The 25,121-nt window shown below is 43.0% G+C and overlaps 1 protein-coding gene across 1 annotated transcript in view; it reads right to left on the reverse strand.

The window, feature by feature from the left end:
• Window positions 1-24,450, reverse strand: part of SUN1 (Sad1 and UNC84 domain containing 1) — a 74,605-nt gene extending 50,155 nt beyond the window's left edge. Inside the window, exons 1-6 of the mRNA XM_018571420.1 lie at window positions 24,257-24,450; window positions 15,724-15,820; window positions 5,054-5,245; window positions 4,095-4,282; window positions 1,439-1,462; window positions 1,120-1,335 (exon numbers count right to left, since the gene is read on the reverse strand). Of these exons, the coding sequence (XP_018426922.1) occupies window positions 1,120-1,335; window positions 1,439-1,462; window positions 4,095-4,282; window positions 5,054-5,245; window positions 15,724-15,800 (697 nt within the window). The 5' untranslated portion in view covers window positions 15,801-15,820; window positions 24,257-24,450. The remainder of the gene's footprint in view (window positions 1-1,119; window positions 1,336-1,438; window positions 1,463-4,094; window positions 4,283-5,053; window positions 5,246-15,723; window positions 15,821-24,256) is intronic.
• Window positions 24,451-25,121: the final 671 nt, after the last annotated feature.

Genomic DNA, 25,121 nt, shown 5'->3' on the forward strand with positions numbered 1-25,121 from the left:
GGTCAGTACACGAGCTCCCTCCGGTCCCCTCTCCGCGTCAGAATGCAGAACTGATGTATATTACATCACTTCAGCATTCTTGTGTCACTCTCCAGCTTCAGATGCTGGAGAGAAGCTGATGAAGCAGATTTCTGCTTCATCAGCTTCTTCACTAAACTGATAACACTAAACTGATGAGCTGTAAAAGCTTTAAAGCGTGGCCTATGGTCAATTTTGGGTATGGTAGTTTGTGATTTCGCGGGTGCGCGCAATTTTAAAGCATGACATGTTTGACGTGACCCAGTTTTAGATTTTACCAAAAATATGGGTAATAATCATTGTTTCCTAAATTTTCCCCCCAAAATTCAATAATTTTTCCTTAATATAGTAAAAAATAAAACCCACCAAAAGAAAGCTCTATCTGTCCCCAAAAAAATGGTATAAAATTCATTTCACTACAGCGTTGCATGGCGGAATAAGCGCCAAAGTACCGCAGCGCTGAATACTGAAAAATGGCCTGGCCAATGATGCCTCTTGATCCGATCATCTTCTTTCCTGTAGTTTACAGCTGTCCCTCCAGCGCTGGTGTCGGCCTCTGATCCAGCGCTGACTGCTGTGTCCCACGATGTCGGTGTGGGTACACGCAGCCAGGCTGCCTGCATTGACTTACCTTGCGTCTCCTCATCTCCCAGGTGAAGATCTGTACTGCACATGCACCCTCCCCATCATCCTTTGCGGCCGCCCGAGATTTCTCAGATCTTCAGATGGGAGTGTGCGGCAGAGACACAGGTAAGTTTTGACATTTTCCGTAACTTTAAAAAAAAAATGTTTTTGCATATAATCGACTGCTTGCTAGCTGTAGATATATGCAAAAACCACCGAGGGTTTAATTATCCTTTAAATAAAAAAGGATCACTTTAATCCTCTTTTGCCTTGAAACAGCATTAGCAGGTTGGCTACATCATCTTTTACACAAAGTAAAAAAAACTGATTTTGAATACTTTGCATGCGGCTTTAAATGTGTATTTCAAAAGCTGCAGGTTTGAATATTCAAAACTCTCGATGGCACATACAACACCAAGTGGAGGCAAAATTCTAAAATGAATAAAACAGCTATAATGTGCAGAACAGATATCTTACTTGATTTGTGCTTCTGGCTCTTGTCACGAGTATATACTTTATTAGATGTTGTATACGTAGACAAAGCAGGTGCACGAGTTGCTGAAATTACTGTGAGGGAATTACTCCTCTCAGATAGCACGCTACAGTCATTGCAAGTGTAGCCGTTTATTAAGGTTGTCTGTGTTTCTGCAGACATGACATCTCCATTGGCCTGAATGAACGTCGTCTCTCCAGCTACAAAATAGAAGGGAACAGATGTTACATTTCCTGCTGGGTCACAAAATGTCACAGAAAAAGATTGCAGTAAGGGCATTGAAAAAAAAAAGAAAATTCTCACCTTTTGGGTCATCGACATCAAGGCCTACAATGGAAAAAAAATTCAATTAGCTCCACAAGAAACCACATTAAAAATGAAATCTCATGAAAACCAGCAAGAGGCAGAATGTTCCTTTTGTACAATATAATTTAGTCTTTGTGTTGGACGCTTACAGAACTGGTTACTAAGCAACCCAAGATTCACAATAAAACTACTGAATTCACAAAAAGCAGCAACACAAAGCTGAAATGATTCCCGTCCCTAAGAAAATGGGCATTATAAATGGAAAACCTTGTGTTAAAGGAGACCTCTGGTGAACCAGTAATCTCATACTGCTTTCCCCCCCCCCCCTTTAGCAGATGAGTGAAAGGGGGGCCTAGATATACATATAGTCACGCTCCTAACCTAGGGTACTCTGGACACCCCAAGCTTAATGAGAACCAGCCACAATTGGGGCTTATGAAAGCATCTAAAAACAGGGTATTGAACACATTAGATTTAACTCCTAAGTTTAGTGTCACTTTAAGATAAGCCAATAGAGGGAGCCCCGTGTAGATCAGCAAGATCTTAGCCATCATCAACTTTGTGCCATTAACAGCTGTTGAAATTGGATATCAGGCAAACAGGGAATGCATTGTTTAACACGTCTGTTGACTCACAAAAACAGTTGTGTATTCAAAGATGCAAGCCAATCAAAAGTGCAATGACCTTTATAAAAACCCAATTTGTTTTGCATTTCACTTGAACAACTATGCCTAAAAAACCCATTACAAACAAAATGGTTAAAAATCAGAGTTTTACAACTCTGAAGCCAACCATATAAAAATAAAACGCTTTACACAAATACCTACAGATCCTGTAGGTCAACCCACTGCAGGTTTAAACGAGTCTCCGCTCTGTCAGCACATGCATTCTGTGCCAAAGGCATCTGACATACTCTACTGTCCTGGGTCTGTGTAACCTGTGAGAAGTGACATTTTTGGTTGCTTAAAATGCCTGCAGCAGATTCATTATTGTGCTATGTGTATGGGTGAAATGAAGGCATTAGCCTCCAATAACCTGCAGGGTAGAATTTTATACAGCTTTTTCAAACAGGGTGAGCACACCTAGATACAAAAGCAAGCTGGTGTGAAACCATGTCCAACCAACGTTAAACAAGATCTGACAATCATTCCTGTATATCCTGAAAACAGAGTACCTAAAAAAATGATTAAAGTGTATCTAAGAACAAAAATAAATAAATGAATAAATGTTGACTTGCTAGTCTTAAGGTGGCCATTCACCTTACAACCCTCGCAAGACCTTTGTCTTGCGAGGGTTGTAAAGTAATTTTTTTTTTTTTAAACGTACAATCTGCCCATCTTGGACAGGCAGATCGTACTTGCGATCATCCCAAGCTCGCCCCCGAGGGGCGGGCTTCCGATGACTGCAATGAGGGACGGGCTTCCGATGACTGCAAACGGGCAGCGTGTGCGCGTGCACACCGGCCCGTTCGGCAGTTGTCGAACAAGCAGGCCACTAACTCTCCAAGAAACGTACGATGCCCGGCGGGTTTTCCAGCCTGCTTGTTAGACGGAAGACGTGCGACCGTACAGTAGAAACGGTCGCACGCCTTCCATATACTTTGCGATGATCGTACGATCGCAGGATTTCTCGTGATTCTCGTACGATAATCGTGCAGTGTATGGGCACCTTTAGATAAGGCTTGCATTACTATACTCATCTCGGGGGGGGGGGGGGGGGGGGGTCGGATGATGACCTAGGTTATACTTAATATATTTATTTTTTATTCTATCTTTTTTAAGTATAACCTAGGTCATCAGTTATATACCTTGTGGGTGTTTTATTTTTTATTCTATCTTTTTTATTTCTATGATCAGAATGGCCTTTTGCTTTCTTGATTATTACCTATAGAATATACTTTTTGCAATCTATACCAATGAGGACTAGCCAAAACAGTACTCGATACATTTAGACTACTATCAAGAAAATGGAACCATGTGGATCAATAGATGATCTAGGATATAAATGATTTATAGTGAAGTTATGTAAGTTATATTGATACTATTGGCCATTGGTATGGATACAAAACTATCACCTAATTAGGCAAACTCTACTAAACAACAGACATATATGCATATTCAACCTATTTTCACCTGGTGATACAAGCACTAATCTAATTTCTGTCATAGAATGACAGCGCTGGCTCAGCCTACTGGATCTATGGAGGAGCAGCATGGAGATCCTTTCTGCTTTGCTGATTTAGACTACAACCACCCCCCCAGTCTGCATTACATAGGGAGCAGGGGCTGTATAGCTCACTGAAATAGCTTAAACTGATAACATTAGTTTTCAATTCAGTCCACAGGACGTTACAATAATTTTGTATTTTTATCAAGAGGTATTCTTCTGTACCTCCAACAACAACAACAACAACAACAAAACCTAATATAGTCACCACATCAAAGGACTGATATACTGCAATACATTGTACTTGGATTTTAGATCTACTTAAAGTTATAGTGACATCCACTGGATTAAGATGTATTCCTCCATTATACCACAACGCATGTGTGGAGTAATGCACTGGAACGTCCAGCCTCACAAACTTCTACACAAATTGGTAAAACTCAATGTCACTATCTTAAAGTTACTTGAAGGGATAAGACTGACTCACCCCATAAATGATCCACTTCCGTCTGCTCTCGTATTGAAGATTCATCCAGCACAGTGGACAACATAGAGGCATCAGACACATGAGAGCTAAAGCTATTCTGTAGGGTTGTATTTGAAACTCCTTTCAATGTCACAGAGCGACGGCTGCTTGATGATTGTCTGCTGGTGTTATGCTGCTGTCTGAAAGACCTGGAATAAGACATTCATTTTAAATATAAAAGGCAGTAGAAAGGCAGTGTACACTACTGTCTCCACCTAAATCATACAATGTGGCAGGAAGATACAGGTAACAGCCTGAAGGTATCATACCCTCCTACATGACAGGTGGAATCTGTCTGCACTGTACTTTGGAAAGTAAGTAAGTCAAAGCACTGCACACGGAGACCAGGAATTAGAAAACAGCAACACATTCCCATAACTCTGCTTTTATCAAATACAGTGGTAATATGAAGATATCACAAATACAGTACCAATTACTGTATTTTGTGCTCCATAGGGCGCACCGGACCATAGGACGCACCGGACCATAGGACGCAGGCAGGTTCTGTGACAGAAGCTGTAGTTAGTGACAGCTGAGACAGGTGGCGCTGTAATTACAACACCACGGTCTCAGTGATCACACAGAGCAGACGAAGAACGGACGTTCTTAGTCTGCTCTAGGGGGTCTGCTCTAGGGGCTCTATGGTGAGCTCCTATCCCGTGGTCATGGGTCCCCCAGAGGAGCGGGGCACCCTGAAAACCACGGCAGGGGGGGGGCGTACTCGATCGCCGCCGCTCGGTTTTAAACACAAGTGATCAGAATAGATCACTTGTATTAAACGAGCAGCGGCTCCCACTGTACATTTAGCTTGAAAATGAAAGAGAAGCCGATTGGTTGCTCCAGATTTTGTCTGCTCCAGTTTTGATAAATTCCCTTCATGGTATTTAAATATCGTTGAATACATGTGGCATGCAACTTACCTGCTGAGTGATCTCTCCGAAACACCTCCAGAATAGGAGATGTTTGAGGCAATGCTGTCATTGTGGAGATCATCTGGAAAGCTGGTTGTAGTCACTAAACGGAGACTACGCCGTGACATTCTTGGAGAATCAAATACTGGATCCAACTTATGCAAGTTCTCAAAGTCCAATGCAGCCGAGGAATAACTGGAGCTATAAAGAACAAAAGAAGTTGGTGTTTGAAGATATTCAACTATTTACAATACTGGGTGTGGATTTTAGACCAACTACCCATAGACACAAGATTCTAACCATCTGATTGCAAGTTAATCGCACCCAAACACTGGTTTAATCTACTGCAAGAATCTTCTAGGCAGCCTAGAAAACTGCTTGTGGGTCCTCCTCCCCCCACAGAGGCAACGCTTTAGCGCCCCCACACCCACCGAGGAACCAATGTAGTGGGCTGCTGTGGTGTGCGCTTAGAAAGAACATACTGGGGGGAATTTATCAAAGCAATTGCAACAGTTTTAGCCTCTTAGATCATTTTTTTAATGACCAGAGCTTGCCCTACTTTTCCAACTGCACATGTTTTGTACCCGTTTTCTTCAGGGCTTGCACTACTTCTTCAGTTGCATGTTTTCTGCATCAAAACAATCGCAACTTAAGAAGTCCCCATGACCACTTCAAGATGCGACAGTTAAGCTTTTTCCCTGGTGTTACGAGTCTTCTTTCCTGGAGTCTATGTAACCTAATTTATCAACATTACACTAGCTTCATAAATCTGGTGCAAATATATTCCGTAACCACTGCATCGCAATGCTGCTGCAGTGATCGTACTCAATGAAAAGTAACCTGTGACATTTCAATAAAGTTTTAGCAAAAAAATAAAAAACCAGTGCGATATACTGGGATCAGAACAGTTCATCCCAGCGCACAACGTCCGCTGGGAGGAAACCTTTAAGCTTCATCATATTTAATTATTTCTTCTTTTCTTCCACTACGCCAACTACAGCCGTAATATATCAGTAATGATCAGCAAGAGTCCGCACTACACATTAGTTCCCTCACAAATGTATGCAAATTTATTTCCATTTCAGATCAATAACTTGATCCTCAACTTAAGTAATGTAAGGGTGGGCAACAAAATAAGCATGTGTAGTCTGCCGATTTTCGCAGCAAACCTACCACAAGAGTTATACAATTTGTTGGGGTATCCCTGCAACATTCCTTCCTGGTTCTGGATGACTCAAACCAAGTAAAAAAAAGCCACTGCAAGCATCAATAGGCTGATTCTACTAGTCCTCCAGACAAGGACAAGAGCCATGTACATATGCCGTCAGAGCATCTGTTAGTAAGGCTCCAAGTGTGATGCACATACACAGCAGCTGTCAAACACTACTAAACAGTTACAAGCTCTCAAAGGAAACCATTCAGCAGCTTCCAACACGTGCTTCATGACTTCTTACACACAATATACTAAAATATTGGATTCAAATATAGGCTTCATTCTGGACAAACAGCTAAAATAAACAAAAAATAAATAAGTACGGTTATACCTGCCAAAGGATTTCTTTAGCCAGCCAGATCCTATAGACCTCTGTGCAAGCTACACCATGTAGCCTAGGTCAGAGTCAACGCAAGACTGATGACACCAAGGGAGCAATGCATGCTAGTCAGGTCATCAGAGTTTCTGCCCCTCTTAAGCATGTTCACATGTACAAAAAGAAATTGGAGCAGAGTTTCCCCTCCCTCTCCAAATGTAGTTTAGGGTATTACAGAAGGCAAAAATTCTCCAAAAAAAAAAACATTCCCAACACAAACTGATTAAATGTGTTTTATATATGCCAGCATGCCTACATTTTTTTAGATCTTCACATTAAATTCAGCTAAAGAATCTGTACATTTTCTTAATAGCTTCCAGTGTCTATACACAAGGAAGGTTAAATTAAATGTACCATTTTCTACTGTTGCTTTTGTTTTCACAACCATTCTTTAACGGATTCTCCTCACCAACCACAAACACAACCAGAAATCCACTGGCTTCATTTCCCACTTGTTAACGAGTTTCTGCCTTTCACAAGTCTCTACCCTCATATAGGAAATCTCCATTTCCAAAAAACCTTTCCTTGTTACCTACCATCATCTACTTGTACATCTCTCCAAGCGGTTACCCAGAAAATCCTATATACTGGGCCTGGCAACCCTTGTAGTAGAATGGAACCAAAAAAAACTTACGTTTTAGACAGAGTAAGGTTATAACCCCTGCCTGCTTTTTTTTCTACCATCCGTGTCCCATTGGGTAGATATCCTTTCCCTTACTGCCAAATAGCAACAAGAAATCCCTACAAAAGTGAGGGGAAAAAAACCTCAGGACAGCCGTCACCAAAACGAATGCCCCCACTGGAAGATTTCCCATCTCTTCCTGTTCTGATGACAACCGAAAAAATGTTTGTTTTACTTTTAGTGATAGATCACCAGAACAAAATGGAGACGGTGAATCTCCCCCAGTGGTGACAAATACAAATCTGACAGACGTTCTGATCCCTCTTCACTCCATCCAAAACTAAAAGAATAAAAAAATAAAATAGGTTTATGCTTCAGTTGCACTTTACTTCCCAATTGCCAGTTATTAATGTTGTAGTAATACATTTAATTTTCTACATCAATTCACTGGTTCCCCTCTAAGCTCCCACCATTTCAATGATATCTTTTGCCTCCACAACTGACAAAAGCTTACAACATTCATACAATATCATCCCATGTTCACACTTCCTCCTCACAAAGCTGGCCCACCGCTATATGCACACACCCTAGTTGCTCAACATTCATAGTTATCCGACAGCTTGAAGACTTCATATTTATTGCAACCCAAATACAGCTGTTCAGCCACTTCCTTCTGTCCTTCACTACACTGAATTTCCCCAAATATGTATTATACATCGGTAATACTAAAAGTAATATATTGTGGGGATTATTGGGTATATAATTAATTTTTTAATTAACGATTGTTAAAATTTGTAATCGATTAAAATTCTTTTGATCTGTAATGAAAACACTCCTCTCCGCCGGCTTCCGGGTGTCCAGTCGGAGATCCGGTGACGTCACGGACATCGACGTCACCGGACTCCTCCCTCCCTTCCCTTCGTTAGCCGACGGAGCCACTTGGGCCGGTGATCTGTCGACACCGAGAACTTATTGGAGTTCTGCGACCGCCTGACTTCCAGTTTCGTTACAACTAAGAGGTTTGCCCAAGAAAGTTGTTCTGCACGAGCGCCAGCCAAGGCATTGGCCTATACACATACAGAACAGCAATGAGGTAATAAAATGAACTAGGATGACACTAATCCAGCACATTATTATTCTGAGTTGCCCCACTCAAGCGGTGGCCATATTGAGTGGGGCACGTGAGATTAATAACGTGCTGGATTAGTGTCATCCTAGTTCATTTTATTACCTCATTGCTGTTCTGTATGTGTATAGGCCAATGTAGTTGGATCTGTATGCGCTTTATAATTAATCGAAATTAAAGCGATTAAAAAAATTTCGATTAATCGAACACGAAAATTGTAATCAGTACCAGCCCTAATATATATTAATGACAATCTGGAATATCAAAAACTCTACATTGTTGCAATGCAGTGGAATTGTGAACGAGCCCTAAAACAGTCCCCATTCCTTCAAACTATTATTGGGGGGAATTTATGAGCATGTTTGTGACACTTTTAGGCACAAGCACTAAAATGTCATGCTAACTAGCCACAAAGTTTTATTTCTGTTACGTGTCTTCAAGTGTTCTTGCATCATATTCATGTTCAAACCTCCAACAGATTACAGTTTGGGCTGGGGGGGGGGAAGGTATATATTGCTTGAAACGCGTTGCCCCATTTCCCTCACCGTCCCTACTACAGTTTTTCAACATCGTCCTCCATGATAGGAGGCTGGACCAGAAGACCAGTCAATCCGACTGCACGGGATTCTCAGGACTTTGATTATATAAGCCAGTGCAACAGCCTCAGCTAGGGATGAATGAAAATCAGCCGACAGGACCCTGATCTGTCCACCTGACACCCTCCACAAACATACCATCCAGAATGAGCACCATCCATCACTCCATCAAAGGAAGAGACCAGCGTGACTTGACCGGGTGCCGAGATCTGAGGCAACAGGTTTCTACACAAGATATACCGCTGCGAGTGCATTTTATGCTTTCATTTAGTAAAAGGTGTTTTTAAGTTTACACATAAAATCAATTCGATGGTCTGTTTCTTTTTTTCCCTTTTATCTTTGCTACCAGCTGCTGCTACGCGTTTCCTGGCCAAGTCTGTGTGAAGTGACAGAAGTTACTTGTTCCAGCATCCATGATACACAGTATCCGGAGAAGATTCTTTCACATGCGTACACTGTATCCATTTTGTTTGTAAGTGCATCTTTGTTACCGATACTAATTTCCCCTCATCTCGGAATTTAATGCACTAGACGTAGTGGCGCTCAGGTCTTTATTCCGTTTTGATTTACATTAATGTTTGCGACTCGCTGCACACATTTTCTGGCATTTTTCATAAATTCTCAACTTACAAACAAAATGCGCGACATTTGCGTCCAGCATTTCCAACATAAAAAGACCTTAAAACTGGCGACATTCTATAAGTGCTACTGAGCACTTAAGTGCATTTCCATTTTCGCAGCCAAACTGGGATAACCATTTTATATTTGTTACATTTTCCCATTCACATAGCAGAAGCAAAAAAATAAATGCTTCTTGCAGTTTAAATTGATTTAATTGGGTTTAGGTTTCTTGGCCTTCTATGGATTAAAATTTCCACTTGCTTATTTGTAATGTAAGAAAAGGTTGTGAGGAGTTTTTGTAAAGTAGTTTTGAAATCCACCCTTCCTAACAAAAAAAAGTGTTAGAAGGATTGAAACCCTGGCTTCTACATTGTGCGTTAATGAAGTTATAGAGAGGAACACAATCCTCGAATTCCAGTCCTAAGCCTTTCTATAAGGATAGATCACTGAAGTTCGAGGAAAAAAAAAAAAAAAAGTTGGCACAATGAATAGGATTTTTTTTTTTTTATTTGACTGCAAAAGTGGCAATACGTTATATAGTATCACAAAGATAATTCACACCAAGCACACTCCAGGAGCAGAGCAGTTACAGACCAGATCAAAACTGCGTCCAATGTATGCCAATGGTATTTTGGGCTTTAGTTCACAATGCCGGGTTCAGTTCCAGAGCATGAAATAAAAACTGCAGCAAGCCCTATTTTTTCCTGCTCTGGAATGCATGCAAACGCCCTGAAACGCAGTGAAAGGCCATTTTTTTTAACCAAAAACGGCCCGGAACGCATAAAAAACGCAGTAAAACCCACTGCACTGCGTGTGCAGAAACTCATGCAGATCTGGTCTGCATTTGGTGTGAACAAGCCCTAAATCAGCTGAGCACTCCAGACTAAACAGCTGTCCTCCAGGAGGTTCCCAGCAAGCTTGTATGAACGCATTTAGGAATGAAGAACTAGAATAAATCTTTGCTATATGCACTAGAAATCAGGAATATGACCGTTTATAAAACACTGATGTGACCAAATTGATAAATTCCCCCCTATTTTTTTTTTTGAAGATGCTCCTTACTCTTCCTCTAGACCAGGGGTAGGCAACCTTGGTTCTCCAGGTGTGCTGAAACTACAAATTCCTGCTTCTGCCTCTCTGAGTCATGCCTGCGGCTTGCAATGCCTTATGGGATTTGTAGTTTCAGCACAGCTGGAGAACCAAAGTTGCCTACCCCTGCTCTAGACCAGGCCTTCTTAAACTTTCTCCACTCGTGACCCCTTTTTGGCCGAGGAAATTTTTAAGGGACCCCAGCGTCGGACGGTGTCTCTCCCCTCTTTACCCCCAACGTTGGTCGGTGTCTCCTCTTTCCCCCAACGTCGGTCGGTGTCTCCCCCCTCCCCTAGCGTCAGTAGGTGTGTGTGTGCCCCCTCCCCCCAGCGTCGGTCAGTGTCTCTCTCTTCACTCCCCCCCAGCGGTGATGGTGGTCCTGGCCGGGGACTCAGATCGCGACCCCCCCTGTTCACTTGCGGGACCCCGTATGGGGTCACGACCCACACTTTAAGAAGCACTGCTCTAGACCATCCTTATTTCTCCTGAGAATGATATTACTCCGACTTCCTTCTCCAAACCTCCATGAACCCATTGGCATATAGAAAATGCTAGTTGCCCGACTGTTACACGGACACACGATTTAACCCTTCCTTATGTTATCCAAAACCAACATTTCCTTTTGATTCATGCATTGGTACAATGGCAACTGGCTGCAACTAGAGACCTAAGGCTGGATGCATCCTATTACTATGGGAAGAATCAATAAGGAAAAACACTTTACAGCAAAAAGAAAAATCAATGTATATGGTATTGGCAACATGAGTCACACGTACGACACAACTTTGCTCTGTCTTTATGTCTAAATACTATCACTGGGTGGGGATGTTGTGAGTATCCAAATCCAAAATACTAAACGGCTGACTCATCTGTAGAGACACTGCTTATTGCCAGTTTATAGCAGCAGAGCAATGGGCAGTGTTGAAGCAGACATAACTATTAAAAAGAGTCAGTGATTCATCTGCCTCCATTAAACATGGATACAGCTTGTCTGCTATGTAGATAAATATGTATAGCCAACATTTTATTTATTGCCATCTGTGCCACAATGGAGAGGTTTCACTTCACAAAAGCTCTATGAAGAGACAGCAATTACCATTTAGACAGTAGTCAACATAATAGATGCCCCATTAGATTTCCTTGGCCTCTTGGTCTGAGGATAACTAACATTTTGGATTTCTCCTCACTTTCGGTCTCAGGGCACCGGGATAAAAAGTAGTAAATCTGCCGAGCAGAGACAGACGGCCATAGAAACTTGACAGGGTGCAAGTTTGGGCAATGGATACACATTAAAGAGCACATGAAGGCAATTTACCATTTGATTTTTTAGATAGGGCGGGTACATTTTTTTTTTCCTTTTGCTTTGTGTCCTCAGTAAGGAGATTCAGCCCTTTATTTTTCCTGGAAGTGAACCCAAAAATCGGAAGTGTGGGTAAAATCCGTAGGCACAAACTGTTCAGTGACTAGTCTAAAACGGCAATTTGTTTCACTTTGGCCAGATCTTCTCTAGTTCCCTGGAGTTGGCCTTTAAAAACATTAACAGGCACTACAGGCAAGGAGATTAGCCACTGCAATAAGACCCCATTCACACGGAGCGATTTCCACTCAAAAGTTGCTCAAGCATGAAGCTCAATGTAGCTCGTCCAATGCATTTCAATGGAGCTGTTCACATCTCACAGCGCAATGTCGCTTGTCACTCAAACATGACCCATTTTTCAGCGGATTTTGTGCAATTTGGCCCCAATAGGTTTACTTTTGATAGACTGACAAAAGAAGCGATACGTAGTGCGACAAAAATGTGCACTGTCGCTCAATGTCGCTCAGCTCAAATCAGCACTGAAAAGGTTTTTGGATGTAGCTCAGTGTGAATGGGATCTCCAACTGCTGAAGGGTAAAGCTGGCTACACATGCAGAAACGTTTGGCCAATTTAGCCAAAATTTGCTGCAATAGTGACAATAATCGCTTAGTAAAGGTCGATGATTAAATCATCTTTTGCCCAAGGAACATGTTGGAAAATGTTTGGGTGAACGGAGCCTGCAAGCACTAGTCGGGTATTCTGAAAGCAGAAGCAGCTGCTGTCATAACACACAGGGAGCAATCTGTTATATTTTCTTTGTTCAGCGTGCTGTTCGAAGGAAGAAAGTACATCCATGTATACCTTACTTAAGGCTAGCCATACAAGTGTAGATTTCTCCTGTTCAACTCCCTATTGAACAAGGCAAATCACTTGATTCCCCTATTTACACAAAGCATCATGGATGAAGGGATCCGCACCACCAGTTATTGTATTAAGACCGCTTCCAGCAGCTGCCTCAATATCTGAACAGTGACTGCATTCGATTCACTGTTTGGCAGACAATTTTGCACCGATTTGGAAATCTACTGATGGAGCCAGGTGGTGGCAACAGGGTAGAAAGTCGAGCTGCGGGTGGCCAGTTCAGTCAAAATCTACCAAAATTTGAGCATGGTTTTCAATGTGTTGGCCAACTCAGACTTCCATTTAGTGAAAAAGCACAAATACTGTGTAGAGCTGTAGAAACAGACAGCAGGAGTCTCCATATGTATCAGCAATTATGGCTGCTTCCAGGCAGGTATATAGTTGCAAACTAGCCAAAGAAATACATTTTTATGACATACATTGCGTTAAAAAGCTCTGACAGAAGCTCTGGGTGCCTGCACCTTATACCCAACAGAATGCTAAAAACACCCAATCGTGTCAGAACTTGTCTTGTCCTTCCCACCCGCCAAAATTCTGTTGACCCATGACTATTGTGGGCTGCCACATGACCCAATAAAACGTGAAGGAAGCAGGCAGGGGCACACAAACTTCAGAAATGCCAAAGCTTTGCTTATAGGAACAGCCTATATAACAAAGGCACCTTTAGAAATGTTTAGTAAGGACAATCTACAGACAGATAATTGCCGACTTTGTATTCTTTGCATACCTCATTTGTCTTTTCTTCCCCAGTCTTCTGACAGTGGCCATGTGGAGAGCAGATTACTAGATTTCCCTTTACTCCCTGTAACTCTGGCACATGTTACCATGCACATCATCTCAGGGGAGAAAAATGCCTTTCCCTGAGATTTTATGAGATTTTCCAGCAATGCTCTGCTGTTACATCATTTGTGTCAAAGTGGACCAGGAAGTGGAACAAGAATTGTAGGCAAAAAAAAAAATTGTCTTTTAGCTAATGTAAGATGATTTCATATCAGTATGCAGAGCTGTAAGCTCAGAACTTCTCATTGGTGAGCGTGGTAATGTAACTGTGTTGACCAATTGCTCACCGTTTGTGAGCATTATGCTCATTACATACTGCGGGGCAGTAAAGTGTGGTGTATGGCTGGCAAAGATCACACAGGTATGTATAGCAGGGGCCAGGAGAGGTGGCGGGGTGCTGTCAGTAAGTTCAATTTCTCACATTGGGGTGGACAAATTAATATGGAATTTGGGAGCCAGCAGGAATTTTTTTTTGGACCCATCTCTATTGACAGAAAACTTCAAAAGTTGGGCACCAGCTGTATTTTTTTTCTTTATTTTAGGAATATTGGCTACCTGGCTCCTGGGATTTGTCCGGCCCTGGCTTACAATGCATACAAGGCCCCTTTCATATGGTCCGCTCAGGAAGAGGGGCCATGCACTAACCCCTTCCTGATTGGAATGGATGCCACCACTGTGACATCCATGCAGTTTTTTTCCTCTCGCAATTGGGGAGGGGGAGAGCAAAAACAAAACAGGCATTGACAGACTCATGTTTGTGTATGGCCAACCAGATAAAAACTGACTGGGGTCTGTTTACATTCAGTTAGCCGCTATCCTTCACAAATCAGGTCTTTTCCCCAGACCTGGCTGGAGCAGAAGTAAGCAGATGTAAATGGACACCTGCCCATTTAGATCCGGTTGCCCATACACTACTATGCAAGCTTCCGATCAGGTTTGACTGAAAGACTGACAGGCAGACCTGATCAGAAAGCCTGAGTGAAGTGGCCTTAAAAGGCTGCCTTCCATTTTTAAAAATTATGCTTACTTTTAATGCTGCTCCCTTGTGCTTCCCCTCTCCATCACAACTACATTGCAGAACATGCCTACTGTTAAATGCGCAACTCCAGCTTTTTATGAATGAGATCTTGGCTAGCACAATTTACCCAACTCTACATGCACAGTCAGCTTTCTCTTGCAGAAACAACTGAGTTCAGGATTCTGCGAGTAAGAGAATCCTGAACTTTATAGATCAATATTAAATTAGATGGTAAAAAAAAAACATTTTTTGGGGCTTTATTTGCCAGTGCCAAAATCGTATCACAAACCACTGTATTCATTAAAAGAACTATGGCCCAACCTTTTTTGGCTCTGCCGGAGCCTCTAGGAGGTAGAGCCAACTGTGCCTGCCCCCTCCCGTCTGTCCCTCCAGTCAGCACTGAACTAACAGAGGCTCTCTGCAGGGAGAAGATGGGGAAATTGGCAATCTGCTGTATGTGATCGATAAGTTCTTGATTAATAGAGCTGACGTGTGACAGCTTCAGCATCACATGTCGGCTCCAATTATGGGGATGTGCATTTCACTCTCCCCCATAATTCTCCTTTAATTTGTATTCCTCAGCCTGTTTATCATGGGTTAAAATTAGTTGCACTAGAATAAACTAAACCGCTTGACAAAGCTATGCATTAGATATGGGATGCATACTGGATTATATACCCAATAATGTTTGAGAAGCACATGCATCAATGCTATGGTTTCATGGATGATTGCTATAGGGTTACTGTGCTTTATCTTATTAAATAAAGCTCTTAGAGGTAATCTGCCGGAAAATGAATCTCAACATTTTCCATTAATTGTATTGAACAAGGCGGCAGATGGTCATCTTCTTCAGCATTGCTAGTGCAAGTTCAGACACGCATGCAACCTCTAGTCACAGGTTATTAAAGTTCATCTTCTGCGCATTGTCTGGGCAGGCTAATCCCAACCTTCCCATCACCAAGCACAGAACCACAGTTGCCCTCAGATAAAATAAATGTGCCCTTGTGTACAGGTCTCACCTTAGAGAATATGTGTACCCAGTATTCTCTGGGACACACTGGGGAGGCGCATAGGTATGTAGGTGGGAATAATCCATTCTCAGGGTTTCAGATCATACTGCAGAAAGGAAAAGTTCAATGGAGAAGAACATTGTAGAGTTATACAAATGAATACACACCTTATCAATGCAAAGATGCAAATAATGCGATAGCTGCAGCGCAAGCTCCAAATAGCCTATTCCTTACTCTTGTAATAAAGAACACACAGAGGAGCAATTGTAAACAATGTCACTATCTGCTCATTAAACGCTTTCATTTTACTGCTGTCAAAAATCACAAGGATACTTGAACCAGGGGTTAGAAACAGAACGACATCAAACGTAACAAAAAAAGGCAGAGCCGTATACGAGGCCCAAATACACAACGTTCATAAATATTTATAAAAAATGATCTGAAGAGTTTCCCTGGAGGCTCAGCCACCACACCCACAGACTGAGTCATCACCAGGATGGAAGCTTCTTCCCCACACGGCTCCCAACAGACTCACTTTTAAAAGAAAACAAGAACAGAGAATACATATGAAGATGCACATTCAGACGCACCACCTAGAGTTCATAGCACACCTTGTAATACAATATGCTCACAGAACAAGGTTCAGTAAATCATTACCAGATTCAATAAATTAGGACTTCTCTGAGAACGTCACAAGCATCTACCTGCCTAGGGCTTGAAAACTAATGGCTGCCTGTCAAAGGCACACTGGTACTTGTGGTTCTTAAGCCATCAAGTTCTTTTCTAATCTAGTAGCAGCTGAATAGACTTTGTGAGACTGAACACACCAAAGGGACGCAATAAGGTGGTCTGAGCAAACTAGTATTCAGGAGCTTCACCCTTTAGGGACCCCAACCCTTGTAGACTAAGCCCTCATGAGCAGAACCCTCCTAATCCTCTTCATATTGTATTGTAACTATTGTCTCCCTTTATTTTGTAAAATGCTGCAAAATCTGATGGGACTATCTATAGATATAAAAATTTAAAAAAACTGAATATAACCACAACACCAACCACCACCACCACCACCACGCAAAGCATATCTAAAGCCTACTTTCTTTTTTTAAACTGGGGAAAGACTAAAGGACTGATTACATCCTCTGGTGGGTTACCTGTATGAATGAGACCTTTCAGACATGCTGGTGTTTTTTTGCTATGCGTCTTATTGAGAAGTCACATCACTTCCTGTCGTTAAAACAGGAAGAGAAAATCTCTCCAAAGTGATCACCAGAAGAGGTGTCCCTAGAGGAAGATGTGCCATGTAGGGATCAGTACAAAATGTTCCGTTAGACTTACCGGTAACGGTATTTCTAGGAATCTTCCAGGACAGCAACCTGAGAGATGATTGGTTCCACCTTCTACAGGAAACCCAATTAGCAAAACAGTTAAAAGCCCCTCCCCTTCCCCTCGTACCTCAGTTGTGATAAAAGTAGACTACCACCCCAGTAAACGAGGGGACAACCCAACAATAGATAACATACCATACATCATTCCGGGTGGGAAGTAGGCTTGCTGTCCTGGAAGATTCCTAGAAATACCGTTACCGGTAAGTCTAACGGAACATTTCCCCAATCATCTTCCAGGACAGCAACCTGAGAGGATAAACAAGTACACAAAATACAAGCCTACCTCTCTAGGGCGGGACAATTGCTGGAAGCACCTTTCTGCCAAAGGCCAGATCTTGCTGGGACAGGACTTCAATTCGGTAGTGTTTGATGAAAGTGTCCTGCTTTGACCAGATAGCTGCCCTGCAGATCTGCTCCACTGATGCCCCAGCTCTTTCTGCCCATGAAGTGGACAATGACCTGGTTGAATGGGCCTTAACTGAAAGGGGTAACTCCTTTCCCTCAGCAGCGTTAGCGGTTTCTTCCCCCACAGACTGTCCTGGTATTCGAGCTCCGCAGGTCCAACACACCTCACAGCAGAGAGCGCGCAGCGGAAGTGAGGAAACAAGCCTCGACGGAAGCGAAGAAATCACCCGCGACCGGAAGTGACGACATGCGCCCCAAGACGAGGCTTGGAACACACCGGAAGTGCCTCTCAGTCCACTGCCCGCTCGATTCACCGCTCCAGCATGCCGGACACCGCTACAGAACCCCACTACCAGCTCCCCTACATCAAGCAGGGGGAAGCAGGACAGGGCCACCAGCCTGGGGGCCTCAGGAGTGGATTCTTTAAGGGAAGAAAGGAACCAGATCCTGGCCTTTCAAACAACATAGGGAAAAACACCCCTCCGCTCTACAGCAAGGCCAGAAGGGAGGGAAAACACCTTCAACAGCAGAGCCGCACAGAGGGGGATCCGTGACCTCAAGGCCAACCGGTCAGGAAGAAAAAGAACAAACGTGACGTGGTCCTGGACGGTAGGTAACACAATCTAAACTGAGGTACGAGGGGAAGGGGAGGGGCTTTTAACTGTTTTGCTAATTGTGTTTCCTGTAGAAGGTGGAACCAATCATCTCAGGTTGCTGTCCTGGAAGATGATTGGGGAAATGAGGGATTTTTTTCTTCAACAAATACAATCCCATTTTATTTACAGTGCTCTACAAAAAAACAAAAAAAATGATCCATCTGAGACGTTTCCTCTGCTTTGCTTTCTCCACAGAGTCTGCAGCTACAGAACTTTGAGCTCACAGGTTTTAGAGCTCATATTTGACTTGTTCGAATATATAAATACTGTACGTTAAATGTCCATAATGGGCACAGGTTCACTTTAAGTGCAACATTCGCTAACCAAAAGATCACCTGTCTGAATTTAGAGCATTTTATTTATTTTGTTACTAGGTGTACATTTTTTTCTCTCCTGGTCTGATAGAACTGCTCTAAAGTTGTTTCAGCTTAGGTAGACTATACTTAGTGACATTAAACCCTCAGATTTTTTAACATAAAATACTGTGATGTGTGCCTTACTGTAATCCATGGTTGTTTCCCTTCTCTTTGCTGCTCTTCCTTTTAAATCTGTATCTGTTCTCAGACTGCAGACTGCCTTGTCTCTGGAATGGATACATGGTGTCTGTGTAGGTTTGCAACCTGAGCCAGCACTACAGGAAGAGGCACTCAGCTGCAAAGGGAAGTTCCCCCCAAGCATGATAAGACATGATTTAAAAGGAAGAGCAGCAAAGAGAAGGGAAACTACCATGGATTACAGTAAGGCACACATTACAGTATTGGTTTATGTTAAAAAATCTGAGGGTTTAATGTCACTTCAAGACATTTTTGTCTAAGTTAAATTTGAAAAAAACTCATCCATTGCTCTTAGACCGGTTCCCAGACCCTCTCCTCCACTGCAGCAGTCGAAGGTCCTGTAAATCATTACATCTATAAACTATGTGGGAGCTTCAGGCCGAGTAACTTTATTTCAACATCTAGACAAAAACAAGCACTTAACCCTTGCAGTGTGGAGGTAGCTCCACTGCAAGGGTTAAGAAAGTTTTCCTGGAGTCCTTTATAAATGTACAGCTGCCACCGAAGTTTTGTGGCTCTCCATTTGTTGTGAATGGAGGTGGCTCCTCCTAAAAATCTTGCTGGCTCATTGATTGGACCGACCAATGTTCACTCCTGTTTTAGCATCAATGCAATAATCCCTTTAAAAAGGAGAACTATGGGGTCAGTGTTTTTCCCCATAGTTCTCCTTAGGGTAACGGGAGGACACAAACTAGCGTCCTCCCGTCACCCTAAGCTCAGTATACCGCAAGCTGTAGCTCACGGTATACTGAGACGCCGCAGCTGAAGCGGATCCCGACAATTGTGCCGGGATCCGCCCAGCTGCGTGACTGACAGCTGGCTCTGCCTATCTAGAGGCAGAGCCAGCTGTACCCGCCCCCTCCCCCCGTCCGTTCCGCCAGTCAGCGCTGGCAGATCGGAGCGGGGAGAGGGGAATCCAGCCCCTCCCCTGTCACGGCCGATAGCCGTGACAGGATCGAGAGGTGAGCGAACGCCGGTATGTGTCCGCTCACGACCCGATCTACTGAGCCGACCTGTGACAGTCTCATTGTCACAGGTCGGCTAGAACTATAAGGTGAGTGAAAAGCCCTCACCGCATAGTTCTCCTTTAAGTGTTGATTTTCCATCATGATGTGTAACAACTTTGCATTCCGATGCAGAAAAATGTAAATAGACTCACTAATCAACAGGCCAGAGGGGTGAACAAGATCAAATGGTCTGTACAGCTGGAAAGCACCCTGCATGTCATTTCCAGGAGGAAACGTTAGGAGCCAGTTACCATGCATAGCACAGTCCTGCCTGCTCTACTCATGCTGTATTCAGTTCTAAGGACTTGTACATACCCACCATGAGAGAATTGTAGAGGCTGCAATTGCCGATGTCTTGTGGGAATTTTAGTTATCTGCTTTGGCTTCATTCGCACAGGAACAGCTGTCATGGTGTAAACTGGAGCCTTGCGAATACGCGCGGAACCGCTCTAAGGGCTTGTTCACACCAAGTGCGGAGCAGGTACATTACGCATCAAAAATGCATCCAATGTATTCAAATGATATTTTGGGCTCTAATTCACGCCACAGCGTTCAGTTCCAGATCAATTATTTCTGCTCTGGAACGCACGCAAACAAAAAATGCATGCAAACGCCCTGGAACACACTGAAAGCCCGTTTTAGGAGAAAAATATATAAATTTACATTTTTTTTTAATCGGCCCAGAACTAATCAAAAAACACTGCACTGCATGTGCAGAAACGCATGCAGATCTGGTCCAGATTTGGTGTGAACAAGCCCTTAACATAAAAACAATGCAGTTTATTGTGCATTGTTCAGACTTTTGCAAACACTATATGTGAATGGAGCCTTAGTGCTTTGAGTCACCTATCTAAACTGTAGAGGGGTAAGCATTATTTAGGGCTTGTTCACACCAAATGCAGACCAGATCTGCATGAGTTTCTGCACACGCAGTGCAGTGGGTTGTGCCGCGTTTTTGGCTGCGTTCAGGGCCGTTTTTGGTTAAAAAAAAAAGTGTTCTTTTTTGTTTAGAATGAGCTTTCAATGCGTTCCAGGGCTTTTGCATGCGTTCCAGAACAGGTCAAATAGGGTTTCCTGCAGTTTTTTTTACATGCTCTGGAACTGAACGCTGCGGTGTGAACTAGAGCCCAAAATACCATTGGAATACATTGGACGCAGTTTTGATCCGGTCTGTAACTGCTCTGCTCCTGGAACGCGCTTGGTGTGAACAAGGCCTTAGAGATTGTTGTGGGTCAGTAACTCAACCTATTGAGGTCAGACCCAGCCAGGTAGCATTTTAATAAGGTAACCAGTTCTGGCATCTCCCATACTGGTATACTTGAAGGACGGATACTCAGACTCTTGGTAGTTGGAGTGCCCAATTCAACCACTCACTGCAAACAGTACAGTATGTATGCAGGTTAGTAAAAACTATCAGTGATGCCTAGGCACTTGTGCTCACTTCTACTGGCCCCCCAAATCAAAGTGATGGACATGCAGTGTTTCCAGAATGTAGAAAGCAGTCCATTACTTTTGTTTATTTCCTGTTTCCTGAGTATTTGGCCTTTGTGTGGAATGTCTGTCTGCTTTCTAAACACTTGATGACCAAAGGCTCTACTAAACATCTGAAAAAGGGTGACTACATTGCAGCTCCTGAAGCCCAGCTACATCACTGCGGCCTACAACCGAGCAAAACTTTAATACAAGCGTTCCATCAAGGTTATTGGTAAATCTATCTTTCATTACCTCCTGGCACCAAAAACATGTTTCAGAGTGAATAAACTGGAATTTCCTGGAGCAACCTGTTCAGTTTAACTAGCAATAGGGCTCATTCATACAATGTCGGTTTAACTGTGCTCATCTGCATATATTAACCAAGGGTATATAGAAAATTATTTTTCCGTGCCCTGTGTACAATATACACACACATACACAGGGCTTGAAAAATTTGATGGCGTTTCACCAGTCAGCATGACCGGACTATAGCCTTGCAATTTATGCTAACAAATTTTGGGGACAGATAGAGCTTTCTTTTGGAGGTATATAATCACCATTGGGGGGGAGGGGTTATATATTTTTTTACTATATAATGAAAAAAGTACCATAAATGTAAAAAAAAAAAAGTTTCCCTGCGTTATGTTATAAAACATGTATTCTTACCCATATTTTTTAGTAAAACATAAAATTGGGGGTCACGTCGGGTAAATAGACACCAAACATGTCAAGCCTTAAAATTGCCCGCAAAAAAAATCGCCCATAGGCGACGATTAAAACGCTTTTACTGCTCATCAGTTTAGGGTTATCAGCGATTAATGGCTCTAAAATTATTGCTCTCTCCTGTGTTTGCGGCGATATTTAACATGTGCGGCGCAATCGTCGTTTTCGCAAGTAGGCGCACCCGACGCATATGTGCGTGTATATGTGGGGGCGGGGACTTAAAGTGTTTTATTTTTTTTATGCTTCTTTAATTTTAGTATTACTTTTTTTATTTTTTTTTAACACACAGCTTTATTGCTATTACATAGGGGCTAAGAAGCCCCCTATGTAATAGCCAATTTACATGACAGGTCCTCTTTATGGAGACATCAGGGGTCTCCAAGACCCCTGTCACCTAGGGACCCCCAGAGAAGCTGATGAAGCAGAGATCTGCTTCATCAGCTTCTGTAGCTGGAGAGTGACACTGAATGCAGGAAGTGATGTAATATACATCACTTCCTGCATTCGGGGACTGAGAGGAGATCAAAGGGAGTTCGTATACTGTACTCCCTATGATCTCCTGTCACAGAGCTGTGGCGGTCCCGGCCGCATCGGGCACAGCGGATCTCGGGACCAGCAATGGCAGTGACAGCTGCAGGTAATACAAGCGATCGGGTGTCTCTAGAGACACCCGATCGCTTGAATGTTAGTCTGAGTTCACACCTAGGCGTATCGAATATGCGCGTTTGTCGCGCGATTCGCAGTAAAACCGCACGACAAACGCACGTTTCCGAGGGCTACTTGGCTGTATCCCAATGGAAACGCGCAACAAAAACGCCCCAAATAAGCTCCTGTACTTTGGGCGTAGGGCGCTTTGTAGCGCGTTCATACAGCCTGTAATACGCCCAGGTGTGAACCATACCCATAGGAAATAATGGGATTTCGGTGTTTGAGCGTTTTGCAGAGCGTAGGAACGCGCTACAAAAGGCCCAGGTGTGAACCGGGCCAAGGAACATAGATTCCCTGGCTCCTGGGATACATACACACAAAGCAGAGCTGAATTTAAACATAAAACCGAACCAAAAGAAAATAAAAAACTTAGAGCCAAGTGAAAACAACTGGAGAATGGGGTTAAAGCCCCAGTTGTAAAGTGTACACCTCACTTTCACTTTGCAACAGTAGTTTTAGAATGACAACTTTCCCTAAGGAAAGCCAAAGCTTCAATCAGCATTTGAAGAACGAATATCTAACCCACATAGCGCTATGTAGCAGAGAGCATCACACACGCGTCTGACATCCACACATTAAACCAGCTGCCAGAAACCATTTTTAGCTATGGTGGGTGTGACAAGCTCCTCAGTCAAGGCCAGGCCTATTCAACCTTTCCATTACCAAAGCATCAAGTCTAATATTAAAAATTCTTGTCTAATAAAAACCCTACAAACACATTTTACAAGCTCCCAGAGAGAACTTGGCTTCCACATACGCCATCAGGAGGCACTAAAGATGGTTAAATAAAGACTTACACAATTAGGACTGAAGCCGAAGAGTCACAATCCACTCCAGAGGAGGATGACAGTACAAGCAATTGCTCACAGCAGGGGTCTGGTCAATGGGCACTAGAACTCTTCTGCTGATCTAAGCCACAAGCATTCAGTGATCACTCTTGACATCTGCCTGGAGAGTTTACAGAGCAGAGCTGCAGCAAATGTTGCCATACAATGGAGCACATGTGCAGGACACAAGGAGCTCTTTATAGGACACAAGACACAACTGTCACTTCTAGACAGAGCTGCTTCTGCTGGGGTTAACCCTTCATGTATCACAGCACACCTGCAACCATTCCCCAACATGCCATCCAGGAGGGATTACATACAAACTGTGGCAGTACTAAATCCAGGGAATGCAGGACTGAATACTCGCATTAAGATTTGTTACACTTTCTTCTTCTTGATAAATAAAAAGAAAGAAAAACTTGGGCATTTTAAAGCAATTGCATCATTAACAAACACAACCGAACGTTATAAACAAACACAACGTTCCAAGAAGACGGCACAGATCTATAAGACACTGTGCTGTCTCCAAATATGACTTTGGCACTGGAGATGCAGAATAAAAACAACACGAGGCTGGCACAACATAGGATTCCTGTTCCTTTAAATTCTACAACCCATTTACTACCTCCCCGTGCCTATCTGGAGCTGCGCTGAAGCTTTCACAGAGCAGAATGCTTTACAGAACATACTATAGGCAGCATAGCAACAATGAGAGATCATTCAACTATTTATAACTTGCTCCGATCGGAGTGAAGACAGCACATGAAGCAGCACTGGAGGAGGAGGGAGAGCACACAAGCAAACCTAGCTGTGCAGGTTCCTGGAGCCTCTGCGATTCATATTCCAGGGGAAGGCAGACACACTGCTACATGCCGGCTCCTTCCATATCCAGCGGAGGTGAGGGCACAACGAGGAAGTTTACTACTTGGCAGGATTTGTTATTCCACACTGCTGCAAGATCCCAAAATGGCTTCCCTATCTCAACAAAGCCTGAAGGATCAGCCTAGTGTGATCCACCCACTTCACAGTTCACATGTCTGTCTGAGCCACACTTCAAACCCATTGGATGGCCGGAATAACGCTCCGCCCACAAGATGGACTTAACCACTTACCTGCCATGCGGTGACAGTCCAGTCTGCACGAACTGCGCTGGGAAATTGTGAGTTCTTCATAATTCAAGAAACAGAAAAGGAAAGGAGAATATTTTTTTCCTCTGGGATATGAACTTCTCTTTTTACAAATCTGATACGATTTTCAATTAAACTTCTATAGTGACCAGAAATGATTCTTCTGAGCAGCAGAAATTCATTATTGGTGTGTTATCTTAAATACAGAATGCATTGTTAATAGCTGTAAGGTTCGTTATAAAACACAAGATTGTACATAAGATTTGTAAAGAAAAAAGTTCAAATCCCAAAAAGAAGAACTGTGCTGCACAGTAACCCATGGCAACCTGTTAGAGCCCGCTCACACAGGCCTGTCCGTTAGTAACACAAAACTCAGGAGTGACATCTTAAAAATACATTCAATTACCTTAAAGGAGCTATGGGCAAGTGTTTTTCCCTATAGTTCTCTTTAGGGTGACAGGAGGACAGACTAACAACCACCCGTGGCCCAAAGCTCAGTATATAGCAGGTAATGAGCCCCGCAGCCGGTAAGGATCCCGACA

Source organism: Nanorana parkeri, unplaced genomic scaffold, assembly GCF_000935625.1.
Source record: "Nanorana parkeri isolate BGI_ZX_2015 unplaced genomic scaffold, ASM93562v1 scaffold3, whole genome shotgun sequence".
Classification (NCBI taxonomy): Eukaryota; Metazoa; Chordata; class Amphibia; order Anura; family Dicroglossidae; genus Nanorana; species Nanorana parkeri.